Genomic DNA, 15,234 nt, shown 5'->3' on the forward strand with positions numbered 1-15,234 from the left:
ACCTGACCTTAACCCTATAGAAAATCTATGGGGTATTGTGAAGAGGAAGATGCGATACGCCAGACCCAACAATGCAGTAGAGCTGAAGGCCACTATCAGAGCAACCTGGGCTCTCATAACACCTGAGCAGTGCCACAGACTGGTCGCCTCCATGCCACGCCACATTGCTGCAGTAATTCAGGCAAAAGGAGCCCCAACTAAGTATTGAGTGCTGTACATGCTCATACTTTTCATGTTCATACTTTTCAGTTGGCCAACATTTCTAAAAATATTTTTTTTGTATTGCTCTTAAGTAATATTCAAATTTTCTGAGATATTGAATTTGGGGGTTTAATTAGTTGTCAGTTATAATCATCACAAAAGAAATAAACATTTGAAAAAAATCAGTCTGTGAATAAATGAATATAATATACAAGAATTATAATATGGAATTACTGACATAAATCAACTTTTTGATGATATTCTAATTATATGACCAGCACCTGTATACCTCGATGTGAAGGTTTTAAAAAAGGCAGAGACCTTAAAATCTGACAACTCTACGCATGCGCAGTTTTGTGCGACTTCAGTTCAACACACGTGGGTCTTGTTCTGGGGAGTTCAGAAGAGAAGTATACTGTTCTGTCGGGAAGGTAAGTAGTCGTCTGAAAATATTTTCTCTTTTTTTTTCCCGCGAAATTTTTTTATCATATTCTGTTAGGTATCCAGCTTAAAATCTGAATGTTAATGACTTGTTGACATCTCGCTATGCTAACCAGCTGAAGCTTATACAGTAGCAGATTTCGATGTTTGATGCAGATAATCCATGTTTGTTAGAGCACGATCGGTTTTATTTCCGTTTTACAGGCAACTTTTGTTTTTGTCTTAGATCATAATATACAAGTTCGAGGTTGCTTGTGCTTGTAGTGGCTTGGTTTTGGCAATCGAGGTTGCTTGGGCTTGTAGTGGCTTGGTTTTGGCAATCAACCTAATTACGTAAATTGCTGACCTCGCAATAAACGCCATAAAAACTTATTCAGAACATAAACAAAACTATCCCGCCTCTGCTTTGGTAAAAAGGCTCAGTGGTGGGCTTGTATATCTTAAATGAATATACGAGCAGAAGCTAGGAAGGATGAACTGATTATAGTCGCTCAGGATAAGAACACATGCGAAATAATATTAAGTAAGGGTATACTGCATTGTGAACAAGCTAAGCTTTCCACCATTTTATTCTGGTGGAAAAGAATGTGGACAGTCACACTTTGCGAAAGCTAGTTAATGATAGCGAACAAAGCATTCTTTTGAGGTGGAATTTAGTTAACGAAATACTCCTGATCGATAGTGCCAATGTGCGTGTTGTCTGCCTTGTGATGCAACAGCAAATAACGTTAACCCCAGTTCTGACTGGTGTGTTTCTGTAGTCACTTTAAGGGAATTGGCCTCGTGATCCATATCAACACTGGTGATCATGTCATCTTATCCTGTATTTCTGTCTAGTTTTTAATCTAATAATTGTTGTGCCAGTTATAAAACAACTACGCTAGCTTTTCTTTGACTTGAGCAAGATTCCTTGGTGAGGGTGTGGGAGCCGTCTTCTGTGCAAAGGTAACCTGTATACAGGGTCACAATTGTGGCCTGTTCATTGATAACTCCCAAGTGCTGTTTGTAGAAACCTGCAATGATTTCCTAGAAGTTTGACAGGTCCCTCACCAATGTTTCTTCAGACCATTTCTCTAAGGTTTAGCTGATGGATGGTCTGCATTATCAGAAACAAACAGCTGACTACTAAAATGGCTTAATCAAGTCAAAGGTCAACATGGGTCTGGAGTCAGCTCTTCAGTCATTTTAGATGGTCATGGATACATTCATTGGTTGTTCACTGTTAAGAGTTCATGTTAGTTCAATTTACTTTGTGTGTGAAAGTAGGGGTGGGACGATATGAGAATTTCATGCCACGATTATCCTGGCCAAAATTATCCTGATTATCATTGTACTGTACTTGTTCAATGACAAAGTTGAATGTAATAAAGAGATGCATTTCAAATAAAACAAGTAGTCAGGAACACTTCGGTGACTGGCTAGAGCTTTTTCAAGTCACTTGTCTGCGGATCAGAGGTGAGAATAGATTTAACTTCTTACCAGTACTGACCTGTGGCTGCATAAACTTCCACACCTGTTTTATGTGCCTTATTAGCTAACGATAGGCTTATTTGTTGTCGATTCTTCGTAATATCCTTAGAATTCATTATAACAGCTCCCGGTTATGTTGTGTGCATCATGTATTGTGCAGATCATGTAGATAGTCAATGTTATTTTGGCCTGTGCAAATTATATTCTATTTGTCGTCTTCTGTCACTTTCAGTAGGAAAGTGTTAACAATTAGCCTACAATATAAACAAAATTATATTTAGAATATCGAAAGAGGTGTGTATAATGTATATCCTATTCTTATTTTCTACAATTTGCAGCTGCATGTCTTCTAGGATATCATTGGTTTGTTCTCCTATTTAAGCTAGCAGAGCCATTCGGGTTCATTGACCATACACTGCAGAGGATGTTTAGTGGCGTAGTACAATGTGAGATTGGGATAAAACAAGCAGTCAGGGAAACTTCAATGACTGGCAGAACCTTTTCAAGTCACTTGTGAGGATTATCCCGATTATGGAATTTCTCCACAATTTCATAATCGTAAGTATATTCCATCGCGATTAGTGCTAAAATCGTCCCATATCTAGTTTAAACCCTATTTTGACAGGTTTTGAAAGGCAGAACTCTTTCTGAAAACGGGTTATAAAACGAGTTTTTGCAAATCCGCGTTATTCTTTCTGTCTCTCTAGTCATGGCAGTTGTGAGGTTTTACAGCAAGGAGGTTGAGAAGGGGCGTGCCGCGCAGACCGCTGCCCAGCTCCACCCACAGTTGTCCATCACCAGCGAGTTCTGCTACAACGTGGAGCTGACTGGTGAGCCTTTCTGTGTGTACGCATCAAACGGTGTGCTCGCGCTGGTTCAGGACTGAGACCCGTCTCTCGCACTCCCCCCTGCCTAGGTGCTGAGACTCTGAGTGCAGAGCAGAGGGACGTGTTGCTGTGGCTGTTCCGCCCCCCTCTGGGGACAGGGGAGCTCTCCGACAAACCCTTCCTCACAGGTGCGGAGAGAGGAAGACTGGTGGAGATCGGACCCAGGTACACACAAACGGGTGTAAAATACATCGACATGTGTCGTTTCAAAAGGGCCGTATCCATCCGAAGGTGAAGTGTTCCAGTCTGTTGTTTATAGACATCGGTGCTGCCCCGTGTACTGTAGGTTGAACTTCTCCACTGCTTGGTCCACAAACGCAGTATCCATCTGTCAGAGTACTGGGTTGAGCAACGTCACCAGGGTAGAGCTGTCCAGACGACTGCTGATACAGGTACAGAAACGCACAGCCTTATGGAAGTTATGTTCCCCAGGCTGCCATATCGGCCATCTCAACTATCCCCCCCCCCTCTCTTCTACAGCCCAAGAATGGACAGAGTGAGCTGTTGCCGGACGTTAAGATGGACAAACTGGTCGCGTCTCTCTATGACAGCATGACCGAGTGTGTGTACGCAGAACCCATCTCCTCTTTCAGTGTGGGAACCAAACCACAGGAGGTGTACGAGGTGGACGTCCTGGGGAAAGGAAGAGCGGCCCTGGAGATGGCTAATGATGAACTAGGTTTGGAGAGACACTTGCACGCACACAATTACTCAAGTGCTACTGTCTTTCCCTTCAGCTTCACAGTTTCTCTTAATATTAGTCTGATAAAATGCTAATAATAACAAAGCAATAGAAATATGAAACGCCAGTCTCCACCTTTTTCTTACTGTGAGAAATGATTGAACCCCTCTTTCATGTTCTATTCTCCAGCACTTTTTGTGTGTTTCTCCAGCCCTGCTACAGTGGCTATATTTCTTCTGTCCGCTATGACTCTTTACCCTCTCCTCTTTCATTCTTCTCTCCGTCCCTGGAAGTGAGTACTCTCTCACGACTCCTGTGTGTCTAATGTCATTACATAGATGGAGTCACAAGGTTATGACGGTGTTGTTAATTAGCGTGTGTGTTTGCCTGTGTGTGAGAGAGTGGGAGTGTGAGAGAGTGTGTGTAGGATTAATCTAAGCATGCACGTACGTGTGACTAGAATGAGGCTGCATAGGGGATTACATTAAAGCTTGCTGCTTGTGTATGTAACGTGTGTATATATATTTTTTACTATGTGTACATCTCCCTACTCTCTTTAAGAAGCATTAAGTGTTTAGTGATTGTATGGAGCTTTTCCTTGACTGCTGTTAGCTAGTTAGTGGCTAATTTTCTGCAATTCCCTGATTTAATGTTTATTTGTTGTCTGGTCCCTGCACCTAAAGAAATGTGTGTATGTGTGTGTTTGTAGGTCTGGCCTTTGACTCATGGGATTTGGACTACTACACATCCATGTTCCAGAGAGTGAAGAGGAATCCAACCAGCGTGGAGTGTTTTGACCTGGCCCAGTCCAACAGGTGTGTGTGTGTGTGTGTGTGTGTGTGTGTGTGTGCGTGCCTTCACATACCTGGTGAGCCTGTCTGTACCTAACAGTTTGTTGTGAGCAGGGTGGAAGGGGCAGGACACCGTCATCACCCCTTTTTCCACTCCCCAGGTTACAGACTACCATGGGAGGGGTGGGTCCCCCCCCCCCCATTACATTATGACCACTGACAGGTGAAGTGAATAACACTGATAATCTTGTTATCATGGCACCTGTCAGTGGGTGGGATATATTAGGCAGCAAGTGAACATTCTGTCCTCAATGTTGATGTGTTAGAAACAGGAAAAATGGGCAAGCATAAGGATCTGAGTGACTTTGACAAGGGCCAAATTGTGATGGCTAGACGACTGGGTCAGAGCATCTCCAAAACTGCGGCCCTTCCTGGTCTGCTGTGTGTTCCTGGTCTGCTGTGGTCAGTACCTATCAAAAGTGGTCCAAAGAAGGAAAAGCGGTGAACTGGCAACAGGGTCATGGGCCCATTGATGCATGTGGGGAGTGACGGCTGGCCCGTGTGTTCTGATCCAAGAGACAAGCTTCTGTAGCTAAAATTGCTTAAAAAGGTAATGCTGCTACTGATAGAAAGATGTCAGAACACACAGTGCATCTGAGTTTTTTGCGTATGGGGCTGCATAGCTGCAGACCAGTCAGGGTACCCATGCTGTCCCCTGACTTCCTCTTACATCACGTGGATGGCTGGGTGCGTGTGCGTCGCATACCTGGAGAACACATGGCACCAGGATGCACTATAGGAAGGAGGCCAGTGTGATGCTTTGGGCAATGTTCTGCCTGGAAACCTTGGGTCCTGCAATTTATGTGGATGTTACTTTGATACGTACAACTGACCTGAGCATTGTTGCAGACCATGTGCACCCTTTCATGACAACGGTATTCCCTGATGGCATTGGCCTCTTTCAGCAGGATAATGCACCCTGCCACAAAGAGAAAATAGTTCAGGAATGGTTTGAGGAACACAACAAGTTGGAGGTCTTGACTTGGCTTCCAAATTCTCCAGATCTCAATCCAATCAAGCATTTGTGGGATGTGCTGGACAAACAAGTCTGATCCATGGCTGCCCCACCTCACAACTTACAGGACTCTGCTGCTAACACCTTGGTGCCAGATACCACAGCACACCTTCAGAGGTCTAGTGGAGTCCATGCCTCGACGGGTCAGTCGAGAGAGGGAGATACACTATGTGGCGTCAAGGCGAGGATGGGGGGGGAAACAATGCGACAAGGCTGTAATATATACTGCCCTGTTGCATGTTTTGTGCAAGTCAAATAAACAAGAACATAGCAGAACAATGACAATAGACAACAATAATATTGTTATATTGACATTTTCCTTTTTTGTTGATATATTGCTTGTATTTTGGTTGCTATTAGAGAGGACATTGTTGTGTGCATTTGCTGATCAAGTGGACATGGACAACAGGGCAGATTTAACATTATAATAGTTGTCAGATATAATATAAAGTATATCACAGAGGGGTGTCTGGTAGAGCCTGGGTAGGGGGGGTTGGGGTACCACCTTTGCCTAATTTTGAGCCAGGTGAACCCCTGATCATCAAACACAAATGCATTATCTCATGTAATTCTTCCAGGTATGCTCTGGAAGACTATTTGTGCTGGGATGTGGGAAAGTTCTGTATCCTGGAGGAAAATCCAACCCTGTTCATTCGAGACAAAGCATGCGCTGTGAAAAAATATTGTGATATACATTTTTGTCAATATCGCCTAGCCCTAATGTGACCCTCCTCTTTATCCCGTCCCTACTTAGCGAGCACAGCCGTCATTGGTTTTTCCGGGGACGTATGGTAATCGACGGACAGGAGCAGAAGGAGAGTCTGTTCAGCTTAATCATGGACACCCAGCTTCATAGCAACCAGAACAACATCATCAAGTTCTGTGACAACAGCAGGTGGGCTGGACGGGCGAGGGCCATATGGAAGCATGGCAATCAAACTGTCACCCAACTATAGTGACTTGGATGTCTGTTTCCAAAAAACCCATTTCCCACTGTGCGTATGTGTTTTATAATAGTGGGATTAAGGGGATGGACTTGGAGTTTGTGTACCCCAGTGACCCGCGCCAGGCCAGCTCCTATAAGACGAGACACTCCAAGAGACATGTTATCTTCACTGCCGAAACACACAACTTTCCCACCGGTGAGAACACACTGCCCAGGAGTGTGTTCTCTACGCTGACACACCTCTTCTTGGTCACCAGGAATAACGTCCCGCCTAGTTGACTGCATTGAATTGGTAGACGCAGTGTCCACGCTCAAACAAGTTCTCTCTCCTCTCCACCCCAGGTGTGGCTCCGTTCAGCGGCGCCACCACAGGGACTGGAGGTCGTATCAGGGACGTGCAAAGTGCCGGCCAGGGTGGGCACGTCATCGCGGGCACGGCCGGCTACTGCTTTGGCAACCTTCACATACCTGGTGAGCCTGTCTGTACCTAACAGTTTGTTGTGAGCAGGGTGGAAGGGGCAGGACAACGTCATCACCCCTCTTTCCACTCCCCAGGTTACAGACTACCATGGGAGAGTGAGGGGTGGGAGTACCCCGCCAGCTTTGCTCCGCCCCTGCAGGTGGCCATTGGAGCCAGTGATGGAGCGTCTGACTACGGCAACAAGTTTGGGGAGCCCGTCTTAGCAGGTAACACTGGAGACATCTGAAATGGGACCCTGCTTTCAACGTGACCCAACGATGAGTCCCTGATACTGATGAGTTCAGGGCATAGCGAAGGTTTCTCTTGGGTTGGAACTGTAGCAGGTCAACAAGCGTTTGCGTCCTGTCAGGGTTTGCGCGCTCCTTTGGCTTGCGACTGGCTGGTGGGGAGAGACGAGAGTGGATCAAGCCAATCATGTTCAGCGGTGGGCTGGGCTCCATCGAAGACGCGCACGTGAAGAAGGAGCAGGCAGAGATAGGTGAGGCGGTCGTTCAGACCTGTCGCGGAGATCCCATTTCATGAAGCGTTCACATTTCCGATTCAACGGAGCTGATTGACTTTGTAACGTTATTTGAAGGGTCATGAAATGTTTTATCTGTCAGGCATGGAGGTGGTGAAGATAGGCGGTCCGGTATACAGAATCGGAGTGGGAGGTGGGGCTGCCTCCTCTATTCAGGTGCAGGGGGATAACTCCAGTGCCAGAGACCTGGGGGCAGTGCAGAGGGGAGATGCTGAGATGGAACAGAAGATGAACCGGGCTCTCAGGGCCTGCCTGGAGAGAGCGGAGGGAAACCCCATCTGCAGCATCCATGACCAGGGGGCAGGGGGCAATGGTAAGGTGTTTTTCATACCTGCGGGTCTCAAGTTTGTTCAATTGCACTGGATTGTCTAGTAGTGCGAGGGATATTTGGGGTCTTGTGTGGCACTGCAATGCAAGTGTTGTGGGCTCAGTATAGTGAAGAAGAGTTGCACTAAAATGGATTGAATGTATAGTTGAAGGTAAATGTTGTAGTTTACTGATGGATGGTGTAGATGTGTTAACTAATACTGCTATGCTGTAGGTAATGTGCTGAAGGAGCTGTGTGAGCCAGCAGGAGCTGTGATCTACCGCAGCAGGTTCAAGACCGGAGACCCCACCCTCAGTGTCCTAGAGCTCTGGGGGGCGGAGTACCAGGAGAGCAATGCCATGCTCATCCGCCAATCAGATCGCTCATTCCTGGAGAGGGTGTGCCAGAGGGAGAAATGCCCCGTTGACTTTGTTGGGAACATCACAGGAGACGGCAAGGTAAAGACTGAGCTCTACGAGGAGTGGGCAGGTAAAGACTGAGCTGGACGAGGAGTGGGCAGGTAAAGACTGAGCTGGACGAGGAGTGGGCAGGTAAAGACTGAGCTGGACGAGGAGTGGGCAGGTAAAGACTGAGCTGGACGAGGAGTGGGCAGGTAAAGACTGAGCTGGACGAGGAGTGGGCAGGTAAAGACTGAGCTGGATGAGGAGTGGGCAGGTAAAGACTGAGCTGGACGAGGAGTGGGCAGGTAAAGACTGAGCTGGACGAGGAGTGGGCAGGTAAAGACTGAGCTGGACGAGGAGTGGGCAGGTAAAGACTGAGCTGGACGAGGAGTGGGCAGGTAAAGACTGAGCTGGACGAGGAGTGGGCAGGTAAAGACTGAGATGGGAGAGGAGTGGGCAGGTAAAGACTGAGATGGGAGAGGAGTGGGAAGGTAAAGACTGAGATGGGAGAGGAGTGGGAAGGTAAAGACTGAGATGAAGACAGGGGAGGTAATCAATAATAACTGACATTTGCTTCTTTCCTATTTGGGCTGTGAGAGAGACTGATGGGGATGATTGTCTTTCTGTTTCCAGATCGTTCTAGTTGATGATATGGGTGGGGTTGCAGGAGGGGAACAGACAGACAGGGGGCGTTGTCCTGTTGACCTTCACTTGGAGTGGGTGCTGGGAAAGATGCCCCAGAAGGACTTTGTCATGGAGCGCATGACCCCTTACCTCAAGCCCCTGTCTCTGCCTGCTGACCTGGGAGTACGAGACGCTCTAGACCGAGTTCTTCGGCTGCCTGCAGTTGCCTCCAAACGCTACCTCACTAACAAGGTGCGAGTCTCCAGTGGTTTAAACTGTGCACTTATTGACTTTGTCAAAAGAACATTACGTTGATGGCTTTAGTCACTGTTGGTCTGCCTGCCCTCCTCTAATTGCCTGGCTCTCTCCATATGTCTTTGTCATTGTCTCGCTGTGTCCCTCTGTCTTTCGTTTCCATTCCTTTTCCCAGGTGGACCGATCTGTAACGGGTCTGGTTGCCCAGCAACAATGCGTCGGTCCTCTCCACACCCCGCTGGCTGATGTGGCTGTTGTCGCTCTTTCTCCATTTGACCTGAAGGGGGCAGCGACTGCTATCGGGGAACAGCCTATCAAAGGGCTGGTTTCCCCGGGTGCCGGAGCTCGCATGTCCATCGGGGAGGCTTTGACCAATCTGGTGTTCGCTGAGGTCACAGCCCTAAAGGTAAAAATAGAACGGGGGGGGGGGGGATACTCTCAGCTCTGGTACTGACAGAACATGGAAGGTATGCAGGGATTTCAAAGGCCACAGCACAATATAATTATAGGGCTGCCATGATACTGACCTCAGTCAAACCCCTTCAGAAAGAAAGGAATCAAACTGTCAGCAAACATAGGCTCCAGTCTATGCAGATGTCTTCTCTGTGTCTGTGTGTGTGTGGTCAAGTTTTACAGACTGAACTGGGTACCAAAATGATAGTAAACAGCAAATATGTTACCTTAATTAGGAACTTTTGTGGTTCCACAAAAGGAAGTCCATTTCTGGTTTAGGAGAATAAGGTTAGGTTTAGGTTAGAGTTGGCATTTGGGTTTAGAGTTGGAATTGGCTTACTGTGAGGTGGATGCATTATAGCAGGGGTATTCAAATCTTACCCTACGAGGGCTGGCTCCTGGTTTTCTGTTCTACCTCATTAATTGGACACACCTGGTGTCTTAAGCCTGAATAAGTCCCTGATTAGAGGGTTGCAATGAAGAAATGGAGTGGAACTGACTTGGACGGCCAGATTTAAATACCCCTGCATTACAGGTTAGGGTTATGGTCAGGTGTTACAGCTAGGTTAAGTTAAGTGAAGTTTGATTTATTTTTGGGCAGAGATAGGAACTTGTTTGTGTTTTCTCAGGATGTGAAGTGCAGTGGTAACTGGATGTGGGCGGCGAAACTCCCTGGTGAAGGGGCGTGTCTCTGGGAGGCGTGTCAGGCCATGTGTGATGTCATGAGTCAACTGGGTGTGGCTGTTGACGGAGGGAAGGACTCCCTGAGCATGGCTGCTAGAGTTGGGTCAGAGACTGTCAAGGCACCAGGTAATCTGTGTGTGTTTTCTCCTTTTACTAACCTGGTGGAACCTTTGACTCATTGGGTTTGGAGTAGGAATTTGCATAAGGAGCAGCTTGGGGGGAATAACACAAGGATTGAGATTCCTGAAGAATGCTTGAGTGTATAACTCCGCCCCCTCTCTGTAGGTGCTCTGGTTATCTCTGTGTATGCTGTGTGTCCTGACATCACGGCTACTGTCACCCCTGACCTGGAGGACCCTGAAGGCCACGGTATGTCACACACACACAAACACACACACTGCAACCACAGGACTGAAGCAGGTCAACCTGTGAAGCTGTTCCTGGTCCTCTACAGGTGTGTTGCTGTGGGTTCCAGTGAGTCCCGGCCACTACCGGCTTGGCGGTTCTGCCCTGGCCCAGTGTTACGGTCAGTTAGGTGACTGCTCGCCTGACCTCGACCACCCAGAGCTACTGACCGCCTGCTTCGACGTCACTCAGAGCCTGGTCCGCGGTCAGTCGCCCACAGTGTTGGTGTACTTCTCAGCTGTTGTCGGTACTCCCCACTGAGGTGTCGGTGTTGTTGGAGTGTAATATAGTGTGTTTTCTGGGTGACAGAGCGCCGGCTGACCGCAGGCCATGACATCAGTGACGGGGGCCTCATCACCTGTCTGCTGGAGATGGCGTTCGCAGGGAATCGCGGGATTGAGGTGGACCTGCCGTCTCTGGGAGCAAGAGGTCAGTAGGGCTGAGAATTCAGACCGACTTTAAATAAACCAGGGCTCTCCGAGCCTGTCCCGGCAGAGCTACAGTCCTTTAGGTTGTCCCATTCCAATAATACAGACGTGTGGAAAAGTACTGTGAGTGAGTGAAGATTACATATCCATGTGTCCGAATATGCAAAAATAATCTTTATACAATAAATGATATGTCGCAAATCTCTCAAACTCTTGTCCCCCCCCCCCCCCCCCCCCCCCCCCTCATTCCCCATCTCTAATATATTTGATAGTCCTGGAGGTGTTATTCAGTGAGGAGTTGGGCTTGGTAGTGGAGGTGTGCGAGAAGGATGTAGATATGGTGTGTCAGAGGTACACACACAGCGGACTACAATGTCACCGCATCGGCACCACCCAGGGCTTCGGACCCGAGTCCAAGGTGAGGAGAACCACGATTTATGAAGTGTCCGTATGCTGGGGCCTCCTTCAAAGTATTAGGCCTCCTCCTGCTTTTGATATCAAAGTATGTTTTGTGGTGGATGTTTCATTGTTTTGTTGCCGACCACACCCTCTTGTCTCAGGTCATAGTTCACGTGGACGGACAGGAAGTGCTGAGAGAGCGCCTGCCTAGCCTGCGGGCATTGTGGGAAGCCACCAGTTTCCAACTGGAGCGGCTGCAGGCCAACGAACAGTCTGTGAAGCAAGAAGAGGAAGGGCTAGCCACGCGCACGCAGCCCTACTTTAAACTCACCTTTGACCCCGCAGAGACCCCTCTTCTGAAAGGTTTGGCTGCTGGGCAGCCTCGTGTGGCTGTGGTCAGAGAGGAGGGCAGCAACGGAGACAGGGAGATGGCTGTTTCTCTCTACATGGCTGGCTTTGAGGTACTTGTACACAATTACACTCACATTGGTTTTACTTTCAAAGCGCGGACTGGCAATTTTGTTACCCCAAAAAAGACCTTTCCAAACCAATAGCCTCAAACTAATATAGAATAAACTTAATCTAAACATAACCCTTATTGCTTAAATTTATTCCTAATGCAAATTCTAACCCTAAATTTGACCACTCAAATCAGGATTTTCCTTGTTTTACTGTTGTAAAACAGATGGCACAACTCACACACACACACACACACATACGACTCACTGTGCTTGACCTTCTGATGTGTCTATATTTAGGTTTGGGATGTGACCATGCAGGACCTGTGTTCAGGCTCTCTCACTCTGGAGCGCTTCAAAGCTCTGGTGTTTGTGGGTGGATTCAGCTATGCAGACGTACTGGGCTCAGCTAAAGGTTAACACACAAACCATTTTTTTCATCCATATTTTTGTTTTTAATTCTGAGAGGGTTCAACGTTCTCTCACTACTTCCATTGTGTGTCGCTGTATACCGATAGGCTGGGCTGCCACCGTGACCTACAACCCCCGGGCGAAGGCAGAGTTTGAGCGATTCCGTTGTCGCGATGACACCCTGAGTCTGGGCGTCTGCAATGGTTGTCAGCTCCTGGCTCTTCTGGGATGGGTCGGAGAGGGAGAGGAGGGAGGAGGTGAGACAAAGGGGGGAAAGGTTTTAGCGTTTTTCAAAGCTTGATTAACCTGATCCACTGCTGTTCTTTTAGTGGGACCACTTAAGCGATTTTAGCAAAACTAGCTAGGGTCATATTCTCACTGGTTTTCTTTGTAATTGAAAAAAAGGAATGAATAAATGGATTTCCCCCTAACTTGAAGCCGGGTGCCATTGACAGTGTTGTTGTTTCTGCAGAGTCTGGAGTAGTTCTCACCCATAACCAGTCAGGCCGGTTCGAGTCGCGCTTCGTCAGTGTGGGGATCCAAGCCTCTTCTTCGGTCTGGCTGCAGGGCATGGATGGCTCTGCCCTGGGTGTCTGGGTGGCTCACGGGGAAGGTGAGATGCTAGCCCTCTGAGCTTCAAAGACAACCATGGCACCTTTCCACATTGATTTTAAAATATTGGGAATGTTGGCTGGTAGTAAACGTCACGTTGTCAACGGATGTGGTCCCATCTCGTTTTAAGACGTGGTTAGGACACCACCTGAACAATCATCCAAGATCTGAATCAGTACTTTATTTATAGGGTTATCTGTAAACCTTGTATCCGTCCCTCTCTTTCCAGGTCTGGTACAGTTCCGATCTCCTCAGGCCCGGCAGCGCATCATCTCCTCCGGCCTCGCCCCTCTCCGTTACCTTGACGACACAGGCACACCCACTGAGGTGTATCCCCAGAACCCCAATGGGTCTCCTGAGGGCCTGGCTGGGTTGAGCTCCAGGGATGGGCGCCACCTGGCCATGATGCCCCACCCTGAGCGCTGCACTATGGGCTGGCAGTGGCCATGGGCGCCCCCGGAGTTCCGGAGCTCCCTGGGCACCACCTCTCCCTGGCTTCGCATGTTTACTAATGCCGTAGCCTGGTGTTGTCAATCCTGAGCGAGCTGGTTAGGCAGAACTGCCCACTAACACTATGGACCAACTGTGAAAATCCATACTGGTCTTGGATGACTGTTGCACTGCTGAAATGGTCAAACATTCCTGTCACAATTTAAATGTCAATGTTTACAAAACATTTTTGTGACTTTAAGAGTCAAATTTGAAAGTGGTGTGCTTTGCCTTACTTGGTTTGCTTTAACATAATTTACCTTCCAGAGGAACCGTATTAAATAAATCACTTGAGCTGTCTTCAACATAGCAAAGGTCACAAAACTGTTGGACTGTCCCTCTATCAGTTTTCCAGTTATATTGGTAGATGAGCGGTTTTGTAATGTACTGATGAATTGGCCAACTGTTGGAACAGTGGTTTTCTATCAACCTGTAATCTAATAAAATGTGGAGATGTAATAATTGACAGAAAAACACACTTTCAGGACAATAAATAGTTTATAGCAATATACAGGTATTTAACGGTTAATGTATTTACAGTTGAATTGCACAGTACTGTCAACTGAGAAACAGCAGGTTAGTGTTCAGCGTGGTACAACACAATAAGTTTTAATCTGCATCCTCGTAATAGATCCTAGCTCTCTGTGAACAACTCCGGTAAAATGTTTATCATGACGTGGTCACCAAAATAAGGGCTTCAATTATTATGCGTTCTAGCACAAGACAGAAATCGACACAAAAATATCTTACAATATCTGACTACAAACCTCATAAAATGCTACCTTCCCTAAAAAAAAATCATACCAATTTTCAGAGAACAGTAAGCATGTTAGAGGACCCAGTTGTGTTGCTTTCTTTTACAGTGGTAGTTAAAGAAAGAAGGCTCGACACCTAAAAAAGTTCCATCATCATGCATTTAGCAATGCATCCCCAGGGTTCCTGGTGTGACAGGTGTCTTGGGCTTTAATTTGCTGTAAACCGTCAAGACATCCCATATGTGTCACAAGTGTCACATTGAGTCTGATGGGCCGCTGATTTCTTGCTAGACCCTGTATCAAAATATTTTCTTAATTCAGTGAATCCACAATGATTTCTGGCTATCCGGTCTGCCGCTACAATGAGTTACCAAGCAGGCTTACTCCCTGTGTTGCTCCATGTGCTGCTATGTTCCCTTGCTCTGGCGCCATCTGCTGGTTGATATTGATAACACAGGTAAGCAGGAGGAAGACCACCACCAGGTCATCCAGGACCTCCAGGAGACCACTGAAGGAGGGTGGACCTTCCAGGGGGGGTGTGGAGAGAGATACTATAGCCCCCACGCAGCAGAGCGCCACTCGGAGAAAGAAGAGGCAGACAAGCCCCCCCATGGTCCCCAGGCTGCGGGCTAGAAGCTGCAGGAACAGGGGGGTGTCACAGAGGTAGTCTGTCACCTACAGGGCAACAGCACAGATGTTAGTAGATGGTATCATAGTGACCTCACCTGGCTTCAGGTAATCTGGCTCATGTTCTTTAAATTCTGTGCTTCGCATGTCTCAGTGGGGTGACGCCTGATTAAAATCACTGAAATAATCATCAACCCTTCCACCACGTAAATCAGCGCAGATGTTGCAAAAGGTATGTTCTATATTTAGCCTCTTTTATTCTTGGTCAGAGGCTGACCTTTAATACCATGTAAATACTGTAATCTTATCTGATGCCCCATTGAAGGTCAATCTTTACAAGATGTGGGTGAACCTTCTACACCAAATGAAAAATTATGAAGCTCTGGAGAGATGGATAGGATAGGTGTTATGATGAATATGCTCAGAAGGTGT

The 15,234-nt window shown here is 47.2% G+C and overlaps 1 protein-coding gene across 1 annotated transcript; it reads left to right on the forward strand.

Moving 5' to 3' along the window:
• The first annotated feature begins 564 nt into the window (after positions 1–564).
• On the forward strand, positions 565–13,884 carry pfas (phosphoribosylformylglycinamidine synthase). Its single transcript, XM_010871888.4, has 25 exons — positions 565–632; positions 2,820–2,942; positions 3,029–3,164; positions 3,286–3,391; positions 3,480–3,678; positions 4,391–4,496; positions 6,302–6,442; positions 6,565–6,689; positions 6,836–6,964; positions 7,049–7,180; positions 7,324–7,452; positions 7,577–7,807; positions 8,036–8,259; positions 8,836–9,078; positions 9,257–9,487; positions 10,164–10,344; positions 10,504–10,587; positions 10,673–10,828; positions 10,933–11,052; positions 11,324–11,469; positions 11,612–11,911; positions 12,209–12,323; positions 12,427–12,576; positions 12,792–12,932; positions 13,161–13,884. Exons 2-25 carry the CDS (start codon positions 2,822–2,824, stop codon positions 13,469–13,471), a joined length of 3,957 nt encoding a protein of 1,318 aa, XP_010870190.2. The 5' UTR covers positions 565–632; positions 2,820–2,821; the 3' UTR covers positions 13,472–13,884.
• Positions 13,885–15,234: the final 1,350 nt, after the last annotated feature.

This window comes from Esox lucius, chromosome 8 (genome assembly GCF_011004845.1).
Source record: "Esox lucius isolate fEsoLuc1 chromosome 8, fEsoLuc1.pri, whole genome shotgun sequence".
NCBI classification, from domain to species: Eukaryota; Metazoa; Chordata; class Actinopteri; order Esociformes; family Esocidae; genus Esox; species Esox lucius.

Bases quoted from the DNA above. Each gene is read 5' to 3' on its own strand.
- pfas (XM_010871888.4), top strand. From the start codon at position 2,822: ATGGCAGTTGTGAGGTTTTACAGCAAGGAGGTTGAGAAGGGGCGTGCC. The intron at 11,053-11,323 runs GTCAGTAGGGCT...TATATTTGATAG, and splicing joins GCCGTCTCTGGGAGCAAGAG to TCCTGGAGGTGTTATTCAGT. The intron at 12,577-12,791 runs GTGAGACAAAGG...TTGTTTCTGCAG, and splicing joins AGAGGGAGAGGAGGGAGGAG to AGTCTGGAGTAGTTCTCACC.